We start from the raw sequence: 18,942 nt of genomic DNA on the forward strand, positions 1-18,942 counted from the left end.
GTCCTGGATTCTAATCAACTGACGTTTGAAAGACTCCCACATGTTGATTTACCCTCAAACAGCCGCCCCCAATCTAAATTCTTCAGTTCCTGCCTAATATTGTTTTAATTAGCCTTCCCCCAATTTAGCACCTTCACCCGAGGACTACTCTTATCCTTATCCACAAGTACCTTAAAACTTATGGAATTATGGTCACTGTTCCCAAAATGCTCCCCTACTGAAACTTCAACCACCTGGCCGTGCTCATTCCCCAATATCAGGTCCAGTATGGCCCCATCCCTAGTTGGCCTATCTACGTATTGTTTCAAGAAGCCCTCCTGGATGGTCCTTACAAATTCTGCCCCATCCAAGCCCCTAGCACTAAGTGAGTCCCAGTCAATATAGGGGAAGTTAAAATCACCCACCACTACAACCCTGTTACCTTTACATCTTTCCAAAATCTGTCTACATATGCTCCTCTACCTCCCGCTGGCTGTTGGGAGGCCTGTAGTAAACCCCCAACATAGTGACTGCACCCTTCCTATTCCTGAGCTCCACCCATATTGCCTCGCTGCATGACCCCTCCGAGGTGTCCTCCCGCAGTACAGCTGTGATATTGTCCTTAACCAGTAAGGCAACTCCCCCACCCCTTTTATATCCCCATCTATCCCGCCTGAAGCTTCTAAAGCCTGGAACATTTAGCTGCCAATCCTGTCCTTCCCTCAACCAAGTCTCTGTAATAGCAACAACATCATAGCTCCAAGTACTAATCCAAGCTCTAAGTTCATCTGCCTTACCTGATGTACTTCTCGCATTGAAACAAATGCACTTCAGACCACCAGTCCCGCTGTGCTCAGCAACATCTCCCTGCCTGCTCTTCCTCTTCGTCTTACTGGCCTTATTTACTAGTTCCCCCTCATTTATTTCACTAGCTGTCCTACTGCTCTGGTTCCCACCCCCCTGCCACACTAATTTAAACCCTCCCGAGTGACGCGAGCAAACCTTGCAGCCAGGATGTTTGTGCCCCTCCAGTTTAGATGCAACCCGTCCTTCTTGTACAGGTCCCATCTGTCCCTAAAGAGATCCCAATGGTCCAGATATCTGAAACCATTTCTTACATTACAACAGTGACAATAATTCAAAAAGTAATTCACTGGCTGCAAGGCACCCAGACATCCAGTGGTCATGAAAAGCACTATATAAATGCAAGTTTTTCTTTCTTTATAAGCATTCTCAGGTTCTGGCTGCAGTACTTGTGATGCACATGGCGACCACTGCACCGCCGTTGAGGTTGTGTGGTGGGGGTGTGCTGGGACAGAGCGGAATATAACTTACTTGACACTGAAAAGAAAGTAGGTCAGCTGGTTGGCCAGTCAGGACAGCAAATGCCAGAGAGGGCAATCAGTTCAAAAAGAAGATTTATTTGCATCAGTGTACAAGTGACTTAGAAATGAAGAATATGCCATCTGTCTGGTTTTAATAGCAGGTGAAATGCAAAGAAATCTCGTGGTTATTGTGCTGCACAGAAATTGTGCTTTTGATAGAACCATGCACATTTAACACAAGTTCTATATTGTCATTTTGTCAGTATAGAATTTTTTTGTTCCAATGTGGTTGTTTTCGTCAGAAATTGACACTATAACTATCAATCACAAAAAGCAGAAATGCTCAACCAATCTGAAAGGCAAGATGGAAATATAGACAGATACAACACAAAAAAAAAACTATTAGAGGATATATTGAACTGCTCACTTTCCTAGGTCAGCTTGGGTCAGTTGGTCGCTCTCGCCTCTGCAGAAACGAGAGTTCACACTACGAGAGTATCTTGATGCCCTTGTCTGTTTGTGAGATCAGCACACGATGAGTTAAAACAGCCTTCTGTTGAGCATGGGATGTATTGTGTTAGCAGGCCTAAGACAAGGATATTTTCTCGAGGAAAATGACGGAATAACTCGGCCATATCCAAGCTTGTCTGCAATATTTTAGCTTTGTCACTTGTTTATGGGAAGTTGGAAGAGTTTGTGAAGATAATATAAACGTGGTAATAAAATGAAGGGAAGAGCTCAAGAACGCAATATAACCATGGTAATAGGATGATTAGAAAGGATTGAGAAGGACTAAGTGAATTTTGCTGGCTCCATGTTGCTATTCTGATGTCACTTGAATACATCTTCGATATGCTAATATTTATTGGTGGTATGCATGGAATGTAGAGATCAATGGTAAAATTAGTATAAGTCTGAGTGAGATTCTTGTCTGCTGCACTCACACTGGAATTGTGAAGTCTGATGTCTTAATATAGACCTGACCCTGCTTTGTTCCAGCTGCATGTGTGTACACTTCAGTGTTTAAAGTAACGAGATGAATCATAACAGAATAGCTGTCCAACAACCAAATCAGAAAGTTATGACTCCCGTTCCGGGACTCAAGTACATAAACGTTAACTCTGCTTCTCTTTCCACAGATGCTGCCAGACCTGCTGAGTGAATCCAGCATTTCTTGTTTTTGTTTCAGATTTCCAGCATCCGCAGTATTTTGCTTTTATTTTAGTGTTTAATTCACTGCCACTTCTCTTCCAGGAATGCCTACCTTGAAGAAGTTCTGCTCTTCTGTCCGACGGGATTTTCGTTTGTCTCTTTTACCTTGTTCACCTTCATTGCTTTCTATTTCCCTCCTGGTGTTCGATAAGGTATCTACCAAAACTCGTTTTCACAGCCACATCTCCTTCCTCAGTGACTGTCTCCGGCTCCGACTGATTCCACGTGGATTCCAACTGCAGTTTCACCCATCATGCTTTGAAACCACCCAGGATCACAGGTATCTCCGAGAAATACAACGTTCCTCGGACTGCTACTCTCGCCGCATCCTGAGATCCACACTCAGTGCTATGCGCCGCCATATGCACACACTGGACCTCTCTCTCCAGCAGCACCGTCTTACCTTATCTCAAAGCTGTTCTACTCCGCAGTTTCATCTCATCTTACGTCTCATCCGACGCATTAACAAAAAACTTTTTTTCTTCCCTTCAGGTGTTAAGGAACGCAAGCTCCAGCAGCTGATGGGGACTAATGCCCCTCCAGATCCTCCTTCCGCTTCACTTCCCTCTGACCCCACCCCTTCTGATCTGACCCCTTGCCGTGTATTCACTATACCCTCTGACCTCCCCCTCTCTGATGCTGAGCGTTCTGTACTCAGCAAAGGTCTCAGTTTTATCCCCTTACGCCCCCACCTCAATGAATTTCGCGCTCGGCATGACGTTGAGCTCTTCTTCCGTCGCCTCCGCCTCCGGGCTCACTTCTTCGACCAGGAGTCCTCCCCCCGACCAGCAGACCCATTCACCCGCCTCCAGCATTCTCCCTCTACCTGGACCCCTCCCCCTGGCCTCTTACCCGCTCTTGATCTCTTCATTGCAAACTGTCGGCGAGACATTGGTCGTCTCAATTTCTCTGCCCCCCTCACTCACTCTAACCTGTCCCCCTCTGAACTTGAGGCACTCCGTTCTCTCAGGTCTAACCCCGACATGGTCATCAAACCTGCAGACAAGGGTGGTGCTGTTGTTGTATGGCGTACCGACCTCTACCTTGCAGAAGCTCAACGCCAACTCACAGACACCTCTTCCTACCTCCCTCTGGACCATGACCCCACCACCGAACATCAAGCCACCGTCCAAAGGACTGTCACTGACCTCATCTCCTCTGGAGATCTTCCCTCTACAGCTTCCAACCTCATAGTCCTGCAACCCCGGACAGCACGCTTCTACCTCCTTCCCAAAATCCACAAACGGGACTGTCCCGGCAGACCCATTGTGTCAGCCTGCTCCTGCCCCACTGAACTTATTTCTTCCTATCTAGACTCTATCTTTTCTTCGCTGGTCCAGTCTCTTCCCACCTACATCCGTGACTCTTCTGACGCCCTACGTCATTTTGACAATTTCCAGTTTCCTGGTCCCAACCGCCTCCTCTTCACTATGGACGTCCAATCTCTCTACACCTACATCCCCCACCAGGATGGTTTGAGGGCTCTCCGCTTCTTCCTGGAACAGAGACCCAACCAGTCCCCATCCACCACCACCCTCCTCCGCCTGGCTGAACTTGTTCTCACATTGAACAACTTCTCCTTCAACTCCATGCATTTCCTTCAAGTAAAAGGTGTCGCTATGGGTACCCGCATGGGTCCTAGTTATGCCTGTCTTTTTGTGGGATATGTCGAGCATTCTTTGTTCCAGTCCTACTCAGGCCCCCTCCCCCAACTCTTTTTCCGGTACATTGATGACTGAATCGGTGCCGTTTCCTGCTCCCGCCCCGAACTAGAAAACTTTATCAACTTTGCTTCCAATTTCCACCCTTCTCTCACCTTTACATGGTCCATCTCTGACACTTCCCTTCCCTGACTTCTCTGTCTCCATCTCTGGGGATAGGTTGTCTTCCAATATCCATTATAAGCCCACTGACTCCCACAGCTACCTCGACTACACTTCTTCACACCCTACCTCCTATAAGGACTCCATTCCATTCTCCCAGTTTCTCCGTCTCCGACGCATCTGCTCTGATGATGCTACCTTCCATGACGGTGCTTCTGATATGACCTTTTTCCTCAACCGAGGATTTCCCCCCACTGTGGTTGACAGGGCTCTCAACCGTGTCCGACCCATTCCCCGCACCTCTACCCTCACCCCTTCCCCTCCCTCCCAGAACCGTGACAGGGTTCCCCTTGTCCTCACTTTTCATCCCACCAGCCTCCATATCCAAAGGATCATCCTCCGCCATTTTCGCCACCTCCAGCGTGATGCCACTACCAGTCGCATCTTCCCCTCCCTCCCCGTCAGCATTCCGAAGGGATCGTTCCCTCCGCAACACCCTGGTCCACTCCTCCATTACCCCCACCACCTCGTCCCCGTCCCAGGGCACCTTCCCTTGCAATCGCAGGAGGTGTAATACCTGCCCATTTACCTCCTCTCTCCTCACTATCCCAGGCCCCAAACACTCCTTTCAGGTGAAGCAGCGATTTACTTGTACTTCTTTCAATGTAGTATACTGTATTCGCTGCTCACAATGTGGTCTCCTCTACATTGGGGAGACCAAGCGCAGACTGGGTGACCGCTTTGCGGAACATCTCCGCTCAGTCCGCAAGCAGGACCCTGAGCTTCCGGTTGCTTGCCATTTCAACACTCCCCCCTGCTCTCATGCTCACATCTCTGTCCTGGGATTGCTGCAGTGTTCCAGTGAACATCAACACAAGCTCGAGGAACAGCATCTCATCTACCGATTAAGCACACTACAGCCTGCCGGACTGAACATTGAGTTCAATAATTTCAGAGCATGACAGCCCCCCACTTTACTTTCATTTTTAGTCATTTTTAGTTATTTTTTCTTCCTTTTTTTTTTTAAAACATTCCTTTTTACATATTTTACAATTTTTTTTGCATTTATTTCATTTCATCTTAGTTTGTTCAGTTTGCTTACCCACTGTTTTTTTCAGGTTGTTTTTCTTCAGGTTTGCACTTCAGTATATTCACACCTAATCTGTACTAATGCTTTGTCTTTCAACACACCATTAACATATTGTTTGCCTTTGCTCCGTGACCTTTTGGTCAGCTATGTGGCCTGGTCCAATCTGCACCTTCTCCTTTGTTATCTCTTGCCCCACCCCCACCTCACTTGTTTATAATCTGTGACTTTTCTAATATTTGTCAGTTCCGAAGAAGGGTCACTGACCCGAAACGTTAACTCTGCTTCTCTTTCCACAGATGCTGCCAGACCTGCTGAGTGAATCCAGCATTTCTTGTTTTTGTTTCAGATTTCCAGCATCCGCAGTATTTTGCTTTTACTCAAGTACATAATCTTGGCTGACAATCATTGCAGAACCTCATTTTCAAAATCCTACATGGCTTTGCCTCTCCCCATCTTTATAACCTCCTCCAACACTACAACCAGACAGGTGGCACATTCTTAATTTCTAAATCACTCGTACGTTGATGCAAATTAAATTTTATTTTGAAACTGATTTCCCTCTCTGGCATCTGCCAGCCAGCAAACCTGCTTTCTTCCTGCGTCAAGTACGTTATTTTTCACTCTCTCCCAGCACACTTCCACTACACAACCTCGGTGGTGGTGCAGGGATCGCCACGTGCAAGTACTGCATATAGTTGCTTCTTTCCTACTCTCAAGTTGATATCTTTTGGTGACATCGGAAATGCTCTAATTCCAGTCTCTTCAGCAACCCTGATTTTAATTGCTCCACTACTGGTGGCTGTACCTTCAGCTGCTAAAGCCCGAAGCTCTGGAATTCCCTCCCTAAACCTCTCCACCTCTCTTTCCTCCTTTAAGACACTCCTTAAAACCTATGTCTTTGATCAAGCTTTTGGTCATCTTCCCTAATATCTCCTTATGTGGCTTTGTTTCAAATTCCATTTGATAACACTACTGTGAGGAACCTCAGAGTGGCTTACTACATTAAAGAGGCCATATAATTGCAAGTTGCTGTGGTTGAAGGAATGCCGCATTGTCAGAAGTGCCATCTTTCAGATGAGGCTCAGTCTGTCTGTTGCAGTGATTCTGCGGATATAAAAAATCCCATGGCACTATTAGGTGGAGAGAATTTTCTCCATATTCTGGTCAATATTACTCCTTCAACCAACACCACCAAAAACTGTGCACTTCATCTCATCTGCTGTTTGGGAGAGTTTGTCATGTTTACCCATATAATAGTTGAATAGACGTAGAGCATCTTATGTCTCTCTGGATATTCCAAAATACTTCACAAGTTCTTTCCTTCAGTAATTCACTGTCTAAAGAAAATGTAGTTCTACAACATCTGCCATGTGATCCTACATGCCTTCAGGTTATATGCAAAGATATCACCTACACTTACTTCAAAACATGAGAATGTTCAACTTGCTCACCTCAATGTGATAAAACTATACATGACATATCTGAAATGAACTATCGTTAGGTACGAAGCCATGCAAAGCAGCAAGCTCCAAGCTTCAACCTCAAATCCGTGACTTAATCAGCACAATAGTATGGAGACTACAATTACTTTCAGTATACCCAAAAGGGATAACGAATTGCTGATCACTCATTAATGCCATTACGGAATCAGACTCACTGATGTGCCTATTGTCAAATTCCCAGTTGAAATTAAGCTAACATGTAAAGAATAGCTAATTGAGTGACGCAGCACATTAAAACAAGCCACTGCTTTTACAGATAAGTAAATTGTGGCCGGGAGGACTGTTCACTATACATTCATTTTATATATAAAATAAATATATGACAAAACTGGCAAGAAATTTTAAAGCTACAAGGTATAAAGTTTTTGATGACATCATGACACATTTCTCCAGATAAATTTAGTTTTACAATACACTGATAACAGTTTATGCTATATATTTGAAGAACACAGTGCAATTTCAATTATTCTGTTACAGAAATGAGGATTTCTGTCCACAAAGTTTGCTCTGTTCTTACAACTAAAAATGAATTCAACTAATTTACACTCCTAAAACAGCAGGCCTCGAGAGCACCATCAGTACTGAATATGACAGGCTTACAGTAAACAGTGACAGTTTCAGCTAGGAATACCATTGGTAAATCTAGCCCAGCTATCCACATTGTTCCCTGGTGCATTTCTATGAACCTTGAATCCTATTTGTTGACAAGAATTTGTTTAATTCCTTCTTGAATCCCATTAAGCTATCTTGTTCCACTACCCATGCTGATAATCTGTTCCATGTTCTTACCATCCATTTTAGTGAAAAAATTGCTTCTGCATTTCTAGTTTAGTTTCATTCCCTTAAGTTATAAACATATGTGCTTATATTCTGTACACTGCAGAAAAATCTACTTGAATCCAATTTGTTCGTACCCTTCATAATTTTAAATGCATTATTGTATAAACTCTCATTCTTTTCACACATCTCTGCATTAAATTTCATCTACCCTGTGCCTGCCCATTCCACCACTCTGTCTATATCCTTTTGAAGTCTATCACTATCCTCCTCACAGTTCACAATACTTGCATGTTTTGTGCCATCTGAAATTTGAAATTGCGCCCTGTACACCCAGGTCTAGTCATTAATATGAATCACGAGAAGCAGTGGTCCTAGTACAGACCTCTGAGAGAACCCCACTATATACCTTCCTCCAGTCTGAAAAACAACCATTCACCACTACTCTGTTTCCTGTCACTCAGCCAGCTTCGTATCCATCCTGCCACTTCACTTTTTATTCCATGGGGTCCAACATTGTTGCTAAATCTATTATGTGGCACTTTAATCAAACGGCTTCTGGAAGTGCATATACACATCAACTGCATTACCCTCATCAACCCTCTCTGTTACCTCATCAAAACGATTTACCTTTAAAAAATCCATGCTGGCTTTCCCTAATTAATCCGCACTTGTCCAAGTGACAATTTTGTCCTGGATTATCGCCTTTAAAAGCTTCTCCACTGTCGAGATTAAACTGACCGGCCTATTGTTGCTGTGTTTATCTTTACACCCTTTTTTTGAACAAGGTTCAATAACCAGTGGGCACAGATTTAAGATAATTGGCAAAAGAACCAGAGACGACATGAAGGAAAAACTTTTTTACATTGAGTTTTTATGATCTGGAATATACTGACTGAGAAAGTGGTAAAAAATTCAATAATAACTTTTTCAAGAGGGTGTTGGATAATTACGTGAAGGTGGAAAATTTGACGAGCAATGGGAAAAGAGGCGCGGGAGAGGGACTAATACAGCAGTTATTTCAAAGAGCTGACAGTGTCATAATGGCCCAAATGGCCTTATTCTGTGCTGTATTGTTGCATGATTCTATGGTTTTATATTTCAATAAATATTGCAGTTAATCTTGAATTTCTTTTTAAATATGTAAGTGAATTAAATCTGTCACTTGTCAACTTTTTTGAAAGGGATGTAAATTATCTTTAGAGACTTCGAAAGAATGGTTGGTATCAAGAACTTAGCAACCTTTAGAGAAAAAACACCTGCGAATCAATGCTTAGTTTCTAATCTTGTTTGGTTTTGAAAGCTTTATTTTCTGTTAACCACAATAGTTTCTATCTTGGTTGGATTGTATGTGCACCACATCCTGTACAACATCAAGGTATATTTTTGATAAGTATAGAAACCAATTAACATTTGAACCTTTTGATCAATTATATATGTAATAGTCCAAAGCCCTTCAAAACACTCCCACAGGGGATGCTGAGACCAAGTGGGCCCACATCAGAGACGCCATCTATGAGTCAGCTTTGACCACCTACGGCAAACGTGCGAAGAGAAATGCAGATTGGTTTCAATCTCATATTGAAGAGCTGGAACCTGTCATAGCCGCTAAGCGCATTGCACTGTTGAACTACAAGAAAGCCCCCAGCGAGCTAACATCCGTAGCACTTAAAGCAGCCAGAAGCACTGCACAAAGAACAACTGGCAACACCTATACGGTCATATTCAGCTGGCCTCAGACACCGGAAACATCAGAGGAATGTATGATGGCATTAAGAGAGCTTTTGGGCCAACCATCAAGAAGATCGCCCCCCTCAAATCTAAATCAGGGGACATAATCACTGACCAATGCAAACAAATGGACCGCTGGGTTAAGCACTACCTAGAACTGTACTCCAGGGAGAATGTTGTCACTGAGACCGCCCTCAATGCAGCCCAGCCTCTACCAGTCATGGATGAGCTGGACATACAGCCAACAAAATCGGAACTCAGTGATGCCATTGATCCTCTAGCCAGCGGAAAAGCCCCTGGGAAGGACAGCATTACCCCTGAAATAATCAAGAGTGCCAAGCCTGCTATACTCTCAGCACTACATGAACTGCTATGCCTGTGCTGGGACGAGGGAGTAGTACCTCAGGACATGCGCGATGCCAATATCACCACCCTCTATAAAAACAAAGGTGACTGCAACAACTACCGTGGAATCTCCCTGCTCAGCATAGTGGGGAAAGTCTTTGCTCGAGTCGCTCTAAACAGGCTCCAGAAGCTGGCCGAGCACGTCTACCCTGAGGCACAGTGTGGCTTTCGTGCAGAGAGATCGACCATTGACATGCTGTTCTCCCTTCGTCAGATACAGGAGAAATGCCGCGAACAACAGATTCCCCTCTACATTGCTTTCATTGATTTCACCAAAGCCTTTGACCTCGTCAGCAGACGTGGTCTCTTCAGACTACTAGAAAAGATCGGATGTCCACCAAAGCTACTAAGTATCACCTCATTCCATGACAATATGAAAGGCACAATTCAACATGGCGGCACCTCATCAGACCCCTTTCCTATCCTGAGTGGCGTGAAACAGGACTGTGTTCTCGCACCCACACTTTTTGGGATTTTCTTCTCCCTGCTGCTCTCACATGCGTTCAAGTCTTCAGAAGAAGGAATTTTCCTCCACACAAGATCAAGGGGCAGGTTGTTCAACCTTGCCCGTCTAAGAGCGAAGTCCAAAGTACAGAAAGTCCTCATCAGGGAACTCCTCTTTGCTGACGATGCCGCTTTAACATCTCACACTGAAGAGTGCCTCCAGAGTCTCATCGACAGGTTTGCGGCTGCCTACAATGAATTTGGCCTAACCATCAGCCTCAAGAAAACGAACATCATGGGGCAGGACGTCAGAAATGCTCCATCCATCAATATTGGCGACCACACTCTGGAAGTGGTTCAAGAGTTCACCTACCTAGGCTCAACTATCACCAGTAACCTGTCTCTCGATGCAGAAATCAACAAGCGCATGGGAAAGGCTTCCACTGCTATGTCCAGACTGGCCAAGAGTGTGGGAAAATGACGCACTGACACGGAACACAAAAGTCCGAGTGTATCAGGCCTGTGTCCTCAGTACCTTGCTCTATGGCAGCGAGGCCTGGACAACGTATGTCAGCCAAGAGCGACGTCTCAATTCATTCTATCTTCGCTGCCTCCGGTGGCAGGACCATATCTCCAACACAGAAGTCCTCGAGGCGGCCAACATCCCCAGCTTATACACACTACTGAGTCAGCGGCGCTTGAGATAGCTTGGCCATGTGAGCCGCATGGAAGATGGCAGGATCCCCAAAGACACATTGTACAGCGAGTTCGCCACTGGTATCAGACCCACCGGCCGTCCATGTCTCCGCTTTAAAGACGTCTGCAAACGCGACATGAAGTCCTGTGACATTGATTACAAGTCGTGGGAGTCAGTAGCCAGCGTTCACCAGAGCTGGCGGGCAGCCATAAAGGCGGGGCTAAAATGTGGCGAGTCGAAGAGACTTAGCAGTTGGCAGGAAAAAAGACAAAAGCGCAAGGAGAGAGCCAACTGTGTAACAGCCCCGACAAACAAATTTTTCTGCAGCACCTGTGGAAGAGTCTGCCACTCTAGAATTGGCCTTTATAGCCACTCCAGGCGCTGCTCCACAAACCACTGACCACCTCCAGGCGCTTACCCATTGTCTCTCGAGATAAGGAGGCCAAAGAAGGAGAAAAAGTCGTCGAAAGACCACAATTGAAGTAGGGAAGTTCAATTAATCTATTTTATAATCTCTTGTAAAACAGTTACTTGTTTCCTGCCTTCCAAAATCCAGGAACTTACATCGGTGATGAAAAACAGAAGATGCTGGAAATACTTGGTATCTGTGAAGAGTAAAACAGAGTTAACATTTCTGGTCAATGACCTTTCGTCAAAACTGCAAAAAGTGAGAGAGATCTAACATGTCTTAAGCAACTACAGAGGCAGGGAAATGGTAGGGGGTGGGGGTGGGCAACAACAAATGGGAAGGTCTGTGATAGGGTGGAAGGCAGCAGAGATTAAACAACAGGGATGATGTTGCAAGGCAAATGGAGATTGTAATGGGACAAATAAGCCAAATATGGGTGTAGAGGAGCTATAAATGGGAATAGCTGAATTATCCCCAACAGATGCTGCCTGGAAAAAATGGGGGAAAAGAGAATATGAACTGAAATTGCTGAACTCAATGTTGAGTGTGGAAGGCTGTAAGGCACCTAATCAAAAGATGAAGTGCTGTTTCTTGAGCTTACATTGAACTTCATTGGAATACTGCAGGAGGCTGAGACCAGAAATATCAGAGTGGGAGCAAAGGTGGAGAATTAAAATGACTATTAACTGATGGTACAAGGACCTAGGGGACACAGATTGAAGGTTTTGGGGAAAGAGATGCAGGGGAATGTGAGCAAGAACTTTTATTTTATGCAGCGGGTGGTAATGACCTGGAACACTCTGCCCACGAGAGTGATAAAAGTGGAGACAATCAATAATTTCAAAAGGAATTTAGATGGCCACTTGAAGGAAAGAAACTTGCAGGGCTATGGGGACCAAGCAGGAGAGTGGGACTGACTGGACTGCTCTGTGGAGAGCCGGCATGGACTTGATCAGCCAAATGGTCTCCTTCTGTGCCGTAAATGACCATGACTCTTTAGAAAGACTTCGGATTGTCAACCTTTCCTCTGAGGTTATTCCTTTAAGTTCTTGGATGAACAGTGTAGCCCTCCTCTGTACCTGCTTTCTGAAACAGGAAGACCAAACTGCACACAGTATGAAGATTTAATCGCACCAAGATCAAATAGAGTTTTTAAAATGCCCTCTCTGGATTTAGATTTCAGGTGTAACTGGCGTAGCACTCGTGACTGAATCAGAAGGTTGCAGGTTTAAGTCTCATTGCAGATACTTGTGCACAAAATCGAACCACTTCAGTCTTTTGAATCAGACGTTGAAGCCTGGCCTGTCTGTCCTCTCAGGTGGACATAAAAGATCCCATGGTACTATGTTTTTTTTTGATTAGATTAGAGATACAGCACTGAAACAGGCCCTTCGGCCCACCGAGTCTGTGCCGAACATCAACCACCCATTTTATACTAATCCGAAACTAATCCCATATTCCCAACAAACATCCCTACCTGTCCCTATATTTCCCTACCACCTACCGATACTAGTGACAATTTATAATGGCCAATTTACCTATCAACCTGCAAGTCTTTTGGCTTGTGGGAGGAAACCGGAGCACCCGGAGAAAACCCACGCAGACACAGGGAGAACTTGCACACTCCACACAGGCAGTACCCGGAATCGAACCCGGGTCTCTGGAGCTGTGAGGCTGCAGTGCTAACCACTGCGCCACTGTGCTGCCCTATGTTGAAGAAGAGTTCTCCCAAGCGTTCTGGCCAATTATTATCCTTCAACCAACCGCACTAAAACAGGTCACTTGATCATTGTCGCATTGCTGTTGGTAAGATTTTCCTGTGTTCAACTTGGCTTCCACATTTCCTGCAACAGTTCACTTCAAAAATATTTAATTGGCTGTCAAATGGCTTGGAACAAAGAGCTCATGAAAGGCACTATATAAATGCAAGTTCTTTCTTTATGTCTTATGTTATATTGTTTACCATGCACCCAACATTGTGTTAATTTTTTTTTTTTTAAAACAGCCTGGGATCATGGTACTGATGGTTTTAGTGACCTGGCCACTAAAATCCCACGATATCTTTCCTGCTCTTGTATGTCAAGTGTGATATTTGTACCTAGCTACAGGGGACGAATGCATAACAGCAACTCTTCAAAACTGTCATGTATGCTTTTAACAGTTTCTATTATTTTAAAAGCCTAAGATTATATTTTTCATATGGTCTCAGGAGATCGTAATGACACACAATAAAATGATAAAAGATCCCCAACTTGCATTTATCTGGTTAGCATTGGTGGAGAGATAGTTATAACGCATTGCTAGACATAACCAATTGCATTCATATTATTCAAGAGTCTGCAATAGAGGGTCAACAATGGTGATAACATCCATATTTATTAATACAGCACTGTTAATATAAACATAACAAGTTATGTTCAGCGACACCCACACACAAACTTTAAGATCTGTCAGTCAATACCCTTGAAGAAATACTAGTTCACACTGACAAGAACATTAATGCAGCCAGAAGCACAACCCAAACGCCTGGTATAGTCATTGTGGATGCCGCATTGGAATCTTTAATTGCATCATCCGCATTCCTCTACTTCAACCTTCTAACCCAATGCTGCTGCAATTAATGGTTATTCTAGCTTCAAATGCTATTTTAAGCTTTACTTGGTGTAATGATGTCATCCACTATGATACAAACTAGATCCATACAAAATCAGATGGTTCAGCCTTCTAAAAATCGATTTGAAAACAGTAAAATACTTTGGTAGCAGGCTGAAGACTCAATGTCTCACATAGAAATGAGATTTGGATGTGGCTTGTCAAAATAACAACTCATGCGACATGTACTGATACTTCTCCCACTCATTTTTACCTATTATTCTTAAATCAATATGTTGGGGGAGGGAGGCTATGAGCACCATGCCAATTCTATCTTGACACACAAAGTTGGCACGGGTTAATAACATTTAGTTCACAGAACAGAATGGATATATTACAGTCAAGTAATATTTTATGCTGATTTGATTACACCGGTAGTAACCACAAGCTTGAATACATCAGGTGCAGAAGTTTGACTATACAGGCACATTGGGAATGTTTCAGGGGTGGCACAGTGGCGCAGTGGTTAGCACCGCAGCCTCACAGCTCCAGCGATCCGGGTTCAATTCTGGGTACTGCCTGTGTGGAGTTTGCAAGTTCTCCCTGTGTCTGCGTGGGTTTTCTCCGGGTGCTCCGGTTTCCTCCCACAAGCCAAAAGACTTGCAGGTTGGTAGGTAAATTGGCCATTATAAATTGTCCCTAGTATAGATAGGTGGTAGGGAAATATAGGGACAGGTAGGGATGTGGTAGGAATATGGGATTGGTGTAGGATTCGTATAAATGGGTGGTTGATGGTCGGCACAGACTCGGTGGGCCGAAGGGCCTGTTTCAGTGCTGTATCTCTAAACTAAACTAAACTAAAGATATACTTCACTGTTCTGCCAAACAGATAATAGAAATCTCATTTGACCTAGAACCATGTCACTGCTTACAGGGACTAGCAAATGGAGTCCTGTAGATACATTTAAAAGGTAGAACCATGGATATTCCTGTTCTTTGCTGCACACAGATGAATTCTTGCCACATGGTGATCAAGGAAAGCTTCCAGTTCAAAACACCAAGGATACAAACATTACTGAATATAGCCCTGCATATTTTCACCAACAAAATAAAATAAGTTTCTCAAAGCACAAACTTCTCTTTTCTGTTATTAAAGGTATGCTTCCACCCTTAAAATGAGGCTGTCATGCCATGGTGCTTCCCTTATTGCTGATTTGGATTTTTTTTTCCTCTGACAAAGTTTGGCATTTATGTAATAGGATTGTTATCGCTGGCTGATGTGATCAAGTAATCCATCTAATCATGTAATCTGAGGCACAATAATATCCCTTGTTTATAACTGGCATTCTTTATCTTGAAGCACTTGGTACAGTTAACTTGAAAGTGTTTCTCCACTTTTAGCCTTCTAATTGCTGAAGGCTTGTTCCAGCTATACTATTTTACTGATCTTGTGTGAATTACTGGACTGTATACTGTATCTCCAAATTGAAAAATATGAAGTATTTGGGAAGTCCCAGTTTGTGAAATACTGTGGTGTGCAATCAAGATTTTGAAAGATTGTCATAAGTATTTATTTTTTAATATTTTTTGCATGGGGCATTACCAAAGACATTTATTCAATCTCCCCATAAAAAAGCATGTTGAATCATGAGTTGACTTGCTCAGGTAATTTTAATTAGCTTATCTATAGCAATTGTACAATCCTTGTGTTATTACAATACAATTGCATCGTCTTTGGTTAAACCCAGTACGTTGTGCAACGCATCACCTACAACATCACCTGATAAAAACAGACGAATGTATTGAGAACACCAAATAAGCTTTCCTGCACGAGCAACGCTTCAAGTCAAATTTCACAATGTAAATGCACAAGTTATATACTGTCAGTATCAGCATTTCCTTTATATTTAGCAATATACAAACTGTATGGATGAAAAATGAAGGGCTTAATATCTACAAGATTCCAGTAACATGAACATGATGTAAAACACTATTCACACCCCAGATTACAGAAATTGGCCAAACATGACGACAGCACTATTCTAATGTAAAAGGGCTCCATTTAAAGAATTCTGATTACCACTTCAATACAAGCCATCACTGCAATAGGCCGGCTATTCTGGTGTTTGCCTACAAGATACTGTAATTATTAAACATAACCTTAACTCCCTCCCATTCTGGGTACGCATCCAGATCGCGGAAATTCAATTTCACCACAAACAACTCCTACTACATTAAAAGTAAATAAATAAACACGCACAAATGTCAGGTTAACAACCCGCAGCCCACTACAGATATCCGACTGACTGAAGAAAAGCGGGACGCACACAGTCCGTTACATTCCCCCGGGGGGGGGGGAGGCGGCGATCAAAAAAAAAAGAGTTTACATTTTTTAAATTGGAAGTTATTTTAACGACCCCTCCCCTCCGCCATCTACAAGACTCACCGAGCAGCAGCAGTTTGAGCTCTCTGCGCGCATCCCGCTTGTCTCTCCGCAGCTGCCTCTCGATCTCCGCGTTGATCCTTTTGGCTTCTTTCGCCTCTTCGCTCAGGCAACACGCCATGATGGAGTCGAGAGTCATGTAGCCGACTGGGTGTGTGTGTGTTTCTCCGTGTATGTTTGAGGGGAGGGGAAGGGGGAAAGACTGTAGAGTAGGGGGGGGGGGGGTCTCCTCTCAGTCTTCCACAACCTCACTAAACATGGAGAATTCACGGGGATGGCGGGGGGAGACGATGAAAAACTAGCACACGCCGAGAGAAGGGCTAACGCTGATAAATTTTGAAATCCAAACCTCGGGAGGGGAGGGTCTGAGTCGCTCTCGTTGATGTTCTCCTCACGCCGTGAAGGGATGCAACTCTATAATCCTGCCGCAACCTTTTTCACTTTTTTTAAACATTTATTAAAAAAAAACAAATATATAATTGCCCGGTTGTCGACCCAGTATCGCCGGCACTTTCTCCCGTTAGGTTGGCTGCGAGTTTTCGAAGCCGAGCAGAGAGGGAAGACTTCTCTTCCTTCCCCTCCTACTGCTTTCCGCCAGAGCCACGGGCGTGGTAAGCTGGAGCGAATATGGCGGACAGCACCTCCCCTCCCTCTCTGACTGGAGACACTGGCAATGCAGCTGCAAAATCACAATTACTGCACACACCTTGGCAGCACGTTCAAAACAACAGGAAAATACAAACCAAAGAAGAAGAGTGCTCTAACACTGCGCCCTCTTTTCTTTCCCCGCCACCATATTTTATTCCCAGATGGCCGTTTTTACATAATTTCCCATTTTCATATAATACATTTTTTTTTTTCACAGCTCCTTCATCCCTAATTTTATTATGAACCACGGTGGCTCTCCGTGCATAAAATGACGCTGTGAATCGATAGCGGGTTGATTTTATGACGAGAAACAGACTTTTAAATTAATTCCGCACAGAGATGGGTGGAAAACTGTGGCAAAAAGTAGCAATTCCGGCCACGACTTTTTGTTTTTCTTGCCGAGGTATATCGACTGGACATCACTTAATGTTAAGAGTAGTTGGAAGTCGGTGGAAACAGTCCAGACTGTGTCGAGATGTTCATCTCGGTCAATTTCAATCGACCTTTTCTGTATTCCAGTGATCATCACATCCGCGGAGTAACAAGAGGACATTCCTTATAGGAATTCACATCCATCCCGAAACAAGTCAAAATGACAAGATATTACTGAATTAATATGTGTAATTTTGATACGTATGGAAATCCCATGTTGCCATTAACTTATTAAGACCACAATAGTATTTTATCAACATGATTCAATAACATAAAAACGTTTTATATATAAAAGCAGTGGATATTGTTGCTTTGTTTCTTTCACCACCTTTATACTTTGGGGAAGAGCCTCCAATGTTTCAAGGCTATGGGAAGGATAACCTCTTCCATTAGCGTCATGATTACGTTAAATGAACTGAGTTCTTTACACTCAGTAACGGTGCTGTCCCTTGCTTATGCACAAGTTTTGTATTTATGAAGCGGTGCACGATCCTCCTAGCCCTGACTTTTCGCAGCGATAACACACACAGGTGTTTTCTTGGAAGGGGGGGAATAGTCGGTGGGAGTGTATTTCGGACTTGTCGTGCAAAATGGCATGAAGCGATTATGTAACTTCCATTTTAATCTGTACTGTTTGACATTATCACTGTTCTGCGTCAGCTTTAGTGCTTCAGATAGTTCACAACATGGTCTTGTGAAATAGACAACTTTTCAATGCTCAATAGTATAACAGTTGTTAGGACCAGGTGAGGAAGGGGTCTCATACTCCCCTTTCGTCCTTTCTCTGGTTTGACTGCAACAGGGTTTATCCTTTTAACACAGTGGTTTAACTTGCTCCTGTTACGCTTGTACTTGCAAATGAACCAATCAGACAAGTTTTCTTGAGTTTAAACAATGATGTAAGTGTATTAACCTTATCACTCTAAACCAGTTAAAATTACTAAAATATGCAATGCATCCACGTTCACATTCATACGAGAGGCACACACACACAAATAGATAGAGGAGGAAAAACAGTTGGGAGGTTGGAGTAATAAAATGGTATTTAAATACGGAAGTGTAGTCCCAATGTCATTAGGTAAAATTTAAGTCCTCACTGGGCTACGTGCACAATTTGGGCTTGTTTCTCTGGTTCCAGAAGACCGAAGAGAGGCTTTATCCATCCTCCTTGTTGCTGACTGTGAGGATCTATAGGTTTAAGGTTTTGCTGCAGCCAAGGCTCCCCTGGGCCTTTGCTGGAGACAGAGAGTTCCTTCCTTGGATTTCAGTTACTGTCTGCTTTCTCTGGCACAATTCACAAACTCTGAGTTACACAGGTAGTCATGTCATGTGACCACCTCTTTGTATGAAACAGAAGTTTCTGGAATAATCTTTGACATTCAAGGCTGTTCAGACATACTGGGTGTGGGTGGGGGGGTGGCTTTTTCAAAGTC

The 18,942-nt window shown here is 43.7% G+C and overlaps 1 protein-coding gene across 2 annotated transcripts in view; it reads right to left on the reverse strand.

Moving 5' to 3' along the window:
• Nucleotides 1–17,560, reverse strand: part of LOC137369196 (guanine nucleotide-binding protein G(q) subunit alpha-like) — a 266,092-nt gene extending 248,532 nt beyond the window's left edge. Inside the window, exon 1 of one of the 2 annotated variants that reach the window (XM_068029997.1) lies at nucleotides 16,779–17,558. Coding sequence is in view for 1 of the 2 variants with exons in the window: in XM_068029996.1 (XP_067886097.1) it covers nucleotides 16,433–16,568 (136 nt within the window). In the remaining variant the exon portion in view is untranslated. Of the gene's footprint in view, nucleotides 1–16,432 lie in introns of both variants that reach the window. The other variant, XM_068029996.1, reaches the window with a different exon arrangement.
• Nucleotides 17,561–18,942: the final 1,382 nt, after the last annotated feature.

This window comes from Heterodontus francisci, chromosome 4 (assembly GCF_036365525.1).
Source record: "Heterodontus francisci isolate sHetFra1 chromosome 4, sHetFra1.hap1, whole genome shotgun sequence".
Taxonomy (NCBI): domain Eukaryota; kingdom Metazoa; phylum Chordata; class Chondrichthyes; order Heterodontiformes; family Heterodontidae; genus Heterodontus; species Heterodontus francisci.